Raw genomic sequence first — 8,238 nt, forward strand, 5'->3', positions numbered from 1 at the left:
TTATTGAGCGTCTTACAACCGTAACCTTTTTAAACTTTTTCCGTCCAAAATCTTACAAAACCGTTAACTTTCTTTTATGTTTTAAATTGAAAAATAAAAGAAAAAGAAAAAAAAATTAACAGTTTTGAACAGAAAAAGTTAAAAAAGGTTATTGTTGTAAGTCGTTTAATAATACGAGGGTACCATTGATAATAAAAAAAACTTAGGAGTATCATTGATAAAGTGCCAAAACTCAAACATTACAAATAACTGTTTAAATAGCGATGACAAAAGGCGACGGTGACCTTTTCATCGCCGCCGACGGGTTGGCAATGACATGCTCGTCGCCATTTCTATGCTGGGAGGTCGAAACGGACGGGCGACCTCATCGCCAGATGATGCACAACATGGATTATGACCTGGGCGACAACTAGGGGTGGTAGCCAGCTCGTCGCCAGGCCTATGTAATGGTCAAATTTTTTTAGAACAATGGGCGACGAGCTGGCGGCTGGGGATAGTAGCCAGCTCGTCGCCATTTTATTTTTTGCTTTTTATAATATTAGCAACGGGACTGGTTCGTAACCAATTCGTCGCCATTTTCTTTCACACTTTTTTGAAATTTAAATTTGAAAATGGCGATGGATTTGTGGTCGTCGGGACATATCCTTTATTGTTTTTTTCATTTACATTGTTATATTTCGGAAACGAAATTCAAGTGGTATTGACAAAGGTTAGTGATTTCATTCTTTTAAAATTTAGTACATAATTTATTTGTTTTTTCATTTACATGAATTGTTTTATATATTTTTAATGTCATTAATTTGCTTTAATAATTCTTATTAGAATAATTATATTATTATCATATATAAGTGTTAAAAATGAATGTTCGTCAAGAAAGAAGTTGGATGTACAACAGACGAAAAAATGAAAAGTTTAGTTTAAGATTTATGAGAGGGTTAGAAGAGTTTTTGGATTTTGCTCGTAGAAATAGCTTGACTTTTGAAATTTGATGTCCTTGTAAAAACTGTAGGAATTGTTGTTATAAGGAATCAAATGAAATACGAGAACAACTAATGAGAATGGATTTTGTTGAAAATTACTATGAGTGGTAATATCATCAAAACACATAGGTAGGAACAAGTTCTTATGTTGTAGCTGTAGTAGGAGAGCACTTGTCAAACAATCCAATCCTTACTCATAGATGGTGTATGATGCAACTGCTAGTATATTCCTAGACACTTATCATTAGTTTCTTCCCCTACAGTCTGATGTTGTACCGGTAGATGATGAACCACCGGTAGCTGCTAGTATACACCAAGATGTCTATTATAGGTCGACTTATAAACTTGAAGACAGACCATCACCTCACTGAGAGGTGTTACGACGATATTTGTGCTATTGTGAATGAAGTGTTACCAGAAGAGAATATGATGATAAACAACTTCTATGAAATCAAAAAATAAATAGCTGCCCTTGGATTACCTGTTGAGAAGATAAATTGTTGTCCTAACGGATGTATGATATATTAGGAGAACAATGCGAATGCAAATTGTTGTCATATTTGTGAAACTTTTAGGTGGAGAAGAAACAATAATGGTGATAAGGTTTCGCGGAAACAATTTCATTATTTTCCTCTTGGCCCCAGATTATAAAGATTGTATGCTTTAGAGGCAACTGCTAGTCATATGAGGTGGCACGTAGAGCACCACACTGAAGATGGAGAGATGATTCATCCGTTTGATGCTCAAGCGTGGTTGACTTTCAACGACATACATTCGGACTTTGCATTGGAGACTCGAAACGTGTGACTTGGTCTGTGTACTGATGGGTTTAACCCCTTTGGAAGTTCGGGGCAACAGTATTCCTCATGGCCTGTGATTGTCACCCCATACAATCTTCCACCATGGATGTGCATGAAGAACTCGTATATGTTCTTGACGGTGATTGTCCTTGGGCCGAGAAATCCAAAACACAACACTGACTTATATCTTCAACCGTTGATACAAGAGTTGAATATGTTGTGGGAAGAGGGGAGTTATACATTTGATGTCTTAAGAAGGGAGAATTTCCAACTGCGAGCAACTTTAATGTGAACAATCAATGACTTTTCTGCTTATTCGATGTTGTCTAGGTGGAGTACAGCGGGGCGATATGCTTGCCCTTACGGCATGGACGACTCACAGGCTTTTTACCTCATACATAGGAAGAAGACATGTTGGTTCGATTGTCAAGGAAGATTTTTAGATAGAGTCACCCTTAAAGGAAATCATAACAAGTTTCAGGTCTGGTGTTGTTGAGAAAAAAAATCCACCTCTTATTCAGACAAGACATGAATTGCTCAATGAAATAGACTAGTTTGGATTTTTGAGAGTCAATGAAGAAGACACACCAGAATATAATAAGGAAGTTAGTAAGTACTGTGTTGGCTGAAAGAATGTATTTGATAATTTATTGGAAAACTAACATGATTCGACATAATCTGGACGTTATGCACATAGAGAAGAATGTATTTGATAATTTATTCAACACATTGATGTGTGTGCCAAACAAAACAAAGGATCACATCAAGGCAAGACACGATCTACGTGAACTTGGTATACGTTCAGAATTGCATTATGTAAGTGCGTGTACTATCAATTCTTTATAATATCAATTTTGATTAAATCATTGATAATTATTCAATTAATAAAATTTGCGAATAACAACCTTTAAGTTTAGGGCTTTTGTGAATTACAACTTCAAAGTTTGTTTTTTGCGAATTACTGCCACCAAAGTATCAAAATCTACACCATTCAGGCCAAGTGACCGTTGACCAACCCAAATGACCTTTGACCTATTAGGCCATGACAATTCGTCACATAATCTCACAGTGGCCCACTCATGTGGACACGGGACACCCGTGGGCTCGAGCCCACAAACTCAAGGGTCAAGAGCGTTGACTTGCACATACATTAGGTGAGGTTCATTGATTCGCAAAACCATATGGTAGTAGGAAGATTAGCTCACGCAATATATATACAAGTCAACAACCCACTATTTTATCGATATGGGATCTTGTCTCACATGTGAATTATTTCCAACATGACCAACCTAAATGATCGTTGACCATCGCTAATCACCTTTGACTTTTGTTGACCATCCTAATCACCTTTGACTTTCCTAATTACCAATAGTACCCTTATGGGGTAAATCTTTTGGAAATCCGGTCGAAATAAGTACGTATTCCCCTATTTTTCGACACGTAGACTGAAAAAGATATTTAACATCGTTTTTATCCATTATAACGATTTTTTTAATCCAATAGAACGACTTTAAAAGACACAAAGAGTATTATGTTAATTCAAACTCCGACTCTATATTTCAAAACAATAAGGTAAATTCTTATTATTAGTATACTTATTAATAGGGGTGAATACCGGTCCAAACTCGGACCGGAAGACCAAATTTTAAAAAATTGAGACCCGAAGACTTGACCTGTTACACCCGGTCCGATTCCAGTCTAATCCAGAAAACTTTCGGTCTCATCCAGGTTTGGCCGAAACCCGAATTCGAGAATTTTAAGGACTGGAGATCAGACCGAATGTTTTCGGTCCGAGCCAGTTCCGGTCTGAGTTCAATCGGTTCAGGTCTAGACCGTCAATCCGGTCTAATTTTACACAACCCTACTTATTAATTTAAATTGAATGTAGGCCACTAGGCCCTATGAAAATAATGTGATAAAATATGACAATACAAAATGACGACCAAATACATGACACCAGTGGCTCACGTAATGGAATACGTAGGCTAACAAAATCACCTTAAATGAAACAAATCATGAACATAATCTTACAAGACATGGGTGTCATGATTTTTCAATTATGAATATAATGTCAATAAAAACAAATGTCATATTGGCATATGGACTATAATACTCCCTGTGTTCCAAATTACCTTAACTCCTCAACACTCAACACTGCGATTTTACACTATTCATGTATCTTTTTAATTTTTATTTAATTTTTAATTTATAAGTTAAAATATATGAGTAGTTAAGTAGAATCTTGTTAGATTCATCTCAATGTAAGGATTATTAATATCCACTTTTTATATTTTTTATTATGCATAATTAAAAATATTAAGAATCAAAACATAAAAAGTCAAACTTTACAAATAATTTAAAACAGAGGAAGTACTATTTTTGTGTTTCAATTTGATCAGATAAGGTCCGATAGTTATATTTGAGAACTCACAAGTCACTATTATTTTATCTAGTCTTAACAGAAAATTTAAATTAAATAAGAAAAATTATATAAAAAAAATCTTAAACTAGGCATGGGGGAAACTTATTTTCCAAAATAAGCATGAAATTCCCAAAGCTGTGGTTTGATTCTGTTCGCTGTTATTAACAGTGAACTGATGTGTTTTATAAATAGTTCCAGAATCATTTTAATTCATTTCCCCCAAGGTCAAACCTTTGTTCGCTGTCACTAACAACGAACAGACCTAAACCACAGCTTTGGAAAATTTCATGCTTATTTTGAAAATTAAGTTTTTCCCATGCCTAATTTATTAATTTTTTATACAAATTTACTTATTTTGTTCAAATTTTCCTCATAACATATGGATGGGCCCATCCTCCATGGGACTAAAAGATAGGAGTATACAAAAGTTGTTAGAACAATCTAAAGAGAAAAATATACTTTCTCCAATTCAGCGTTAATGTTCCATTTGTTTTTTGCACGTTTATCAATGCATTAATTTAATCTATAATAAATCTAATTGTGTATAATAAGAACTTATAAAAAATTGATATTAATAACCTTTACATTGAAACGAATCACATAAGATTTTACTTGACTATATTTAAACTTATAGATTCAGTATTAAATACAAATTAGAGTGAGATGTGAATAATGTCCAAAAAGTAAATAAAACATTAACTTTGAATTGGAGGAAGTAAAAATTTAATACTCTTATCTTTTAGATTAGCTAATTTTTTTTTGAAAGGAAGCTAAATTTTAACTTTAGAAGTTTTTTATTAATTACAAAGTAGACATAAAAAAAAATTATGTGAAAATCGAATTAAGACTTTTTCTGAAAAATAATATTTACTATCTAATTGAGATAAGATTTAATTTTTACCCAAATAAGTATTAAAGTAAACTGCACTCTGCACATAGCCTGAATGAATTACCAAGTGTTGAGTGTCCGGTCCGGTGTGTCCACTACGAAGCAAGAGAAAAAAACTGAACTCCAAAAACACCAACAAACTAAACAAAAAGGAGAAATATTTGCTAAATTTAAAGGTAAGCATGCACCATCATCTCTTATTATATACTCCTATATAAAAGCTTATATGAGAACCGTGAGAACCAAAAAATGTGTTACTCTTTTACAGAGAAGGTGTTACTTTTACACAAAAAGTGTGTTACTTTTGTTTTTAAAAAAATTTGGCACTTTTTACCAAAAAAATGTAACTTTCAAAAAAAAATATAAATGCAAAATAATACGTTTTTCTGGAAAAGTAACACCTTTTTATATAAAAAATAACACCTTTTTATGATTCTCACAGTTCTCATATAAGGATGATTTTCACTTGAACTTTTCCTTTATATATATGTATATTAGTATATATATATATGCAAGCAATCACGTAAGCATCTTATATCAACACATCGTCACCTTCATTTCCCTTATAAATAATGTGACAATCTTTCATCATTTATACAAATCAGTTACTTATCAGTTATCACAATCTACTCAAGCAAATTAAACACAAATTTAGGTTGTTCTCAAAAATGATTGAGAAAACTATCAATGGAGTCCATAATCAAAATGTTGCAAACCCACATGTTGTGGTAATACCATACCCAAGTCAAGGCCATATCAATCCACTTCTTCAATTTGCTAAACGTTTAGCTTCAAAAGGCATCAAAGCTACATTAGTCACACCAAAACATACTCTCTCCTCTTTCTCCTCCCTCGAAAACGTCGTTTTCGAGCCAATTTCTGATGGGTTCGAAAATCGAGGTTCCCCTGAAGTTGGCTCAGAGGACCTCTTTCTTAGTGCATTCAAGTCAAATGGGTCTATTTCACTATCTCGACTTATTGAAACTCATCAAAACTCTGCGTTTCCTGTCACTTGTGTAGTGTACGATGCGTTTTTGCCATGGGCTTTAGATGTGGCTAAAGCGTATGGCTTACTTGGAGCAGCTTTTTTTACTAACTCAGCTGCAGTTTGCTCTATTTTTTGTTGTGTGAGCCATGGCTTAATTGAGTTGCCTCTTAACCCAGATCAAGTTAGGACTGTGTTGCCTAAAATGCCCTTATTTAAGGGTAATGATTTCCCAACTTTTCTTAGAAAACCTGAAACTTATCCTGCTTATTTGACCATGAAGCTGAGTCAATTCTCTAATTTGCATTTGGCTGATTGGATGTTTTGCAACTCCTTTGATGATTTAGAATTAAAGGTTTGTATTTTATTTCTTTCAACATCCTTTGCAAGAAAAGAAATATTTTGAAAATTCATCGAGCGGACCTAATTATTAAATTTTAACACTTTACTAAAATCGACTATTCTCCAATTTGTTTTGCTTTTCATATATAAGAGAAATTTTAAATTATAGACTTGTACTAACATAAAAACTACTTCCTCTGTTTTACTTTTACTTGCACCCAAAGACACTTTCACACGCTCCAATGCACTAATTTGATCGTTAATATCTCTAATTATACACATCGAAATATTATAGAAACTAAAAATCAATAAAATTCACATTGAGACGATTCTAACAAAATCTCACATGCCTATATTTTAACTTATAGATAAATGACAATATGAAAATTAAGGAACAATAATAAATAGTGTCAAATTGTCCTTAAGTGTAAGTTAAAAAAAAACTACTAAAGTCGATACCAACTAATTATTTTTTATTAGTTATCACCGTCTTAAAAAATTTTTTTATTCATTTTATAAATTTAAATTGAAGTTAGACTTTTGTACGATCAAACTTTCCTCTTAGACACGAGCATAAGGCTTAAGGCATAATTCTTTATTACTTTCTCCCATTGAAGTTGTATTATTAAATAAAAAATGTTAACAACTTTCAATGTGACTGAAAGAGGAAGTATCTTGACTCCTCATTTTAATTGGAGTGTTGTCTATTATTATTTGTTCTCTTGTTATTGAATTGTACAATTATGACAGAAATTGTCTGAATAAAGAGTTTAATAATAGTACCAGCCGCAAGTTAAGGTTTATAATAATCAAACACTACTTAGAAAAATAAAAATAACTTATTTTGTTTTTACATTTGGGTCTATTTTGAATGAAAGTCAAGTTTAGAACTCTTCATTCTATATTATAATTACATATAATTGCTTGTTAAATTGTATACGCTTTTAATCGTGTGAGATGTAGATTAGGTTTGCTGTTATAATGATCATTCGAAGGTAACTAATTTCATGAAATTATGGTATTGAAATGGTGTAATTCTAATGGTTGTGATTATAGGTTATTGAAGGTGTACAAGACAAATGGGCAGCTAAAATGATCGGACCAATGGTGCCATCGTCCTACTTGGATGGAAGAATTGAGGGGGACATTGGCTATGGATCAAGTCTATGGAAACCATCAAGTGAAAAGTGCAAGGAATGGCTAAAAACAAAGCCAAAAAATTCAGTAATATATGTATCTTTTGGTAGTATGGTTTCACTAACACAACAACAAACAGAGGAAATTGCATTAGCTCTAAAACAAAGCAATTACAATTTCCTTTGGGTGGTTAGGGAAACGCAAGTGAATAAACTTCCCAAAGGATTTCAACAAGAATTGTGTATGACTAAAAAAGGAATAATAGTTACATGGTGTAATCAACTTGAGATTTTAGGTCACGAAGCAATTGCTTGCTTTGTGACTCATTGTGGATGGAACTCGACTTTAGAAGGGCTGAGCCTCGGAATCCCAATGGTTGGGGTTCCGCAATGGAGTGATCAATTGCCCGATGCGAAGTTTATTGAGGAGGTTTGGGGGGTGGGAGTTTGGGCAAAGGAAGATGATAAGGGAGTTGTAAGGAAGGAAATTCTTGGAGAATGCTTAAAGGAAGTAATGGAAGGGGAAAAGGGTAAAAAGATAAGAGAAAATGCAATTAAATGGAGGGAATTGTCTAAGAAAGCTGTTGATAATGATGGGAGTTCTGATAAACATATTGAAGATTTTGTTCAACATTTGAGGTGTAATTGTTTTGCTAAAACAAAATCAAATGGTTTTCGTTAAGT

At 33.3% G+C, this 8,238-nt stretch overlaps 1 protein-coding gene across 1 annotated transcript; it reads left to right on the top strand.

The window, feature by feature from the left end:
* Positions 1-5,626: 5,626 nt before the first annotated feature.
* Positions 5,627-8,238, top strand: LOC130807588 (UDP-glycosyltransferase 74B1-like). The gene is made up of 2 exons (XM_057672856.1): positions 5,627-6,431; positions 7,475-8,238. The coding sequence occupies exons 1-2, from the start codon at positions 5,760-5,762 to the stop codon at positions 8,234-8,236; spliced, it is 1,434 nt and encodes a 477-aa protein (XP_057528839.1). The 5' UTR covers positions 5,627-5,759; the 3' UTR covers positions 8,237-8,238.

Source organism: Amaranthus tricolor, chromosome 3 (assembly GCF_026212465.1).
Source record: "Amaranthus tricolor cultivar Red isolate AtriRed21 chromosome 3, ASM2621246v1, whole genome shotgun sequence".
Lineage (NCBI taxonomy): Eukaryota > Viridiplantae > Streptophyta > Magnoliopsida > Caryophyllales > Amaranthaceae > Amaranthus > Amaranthus tricolor.

Excerpts from the sequence above, each read along its gene's own strand:
- LOC130807588 (XM_057672856.1), top strand. The coding sequence starts at position 5,760 with ATGATTGAGAAAACTATCAATGGAGTCCATAATCAAAATGTTGCAAAC. Across the intron at positions 6,432-7,474 it reads TTGATGATTTAGAATTAAAG|GTTATTGAAGGTGTACAAGA; the intron begins GTTTGTATTTTA and ends TTGTGATTATAG.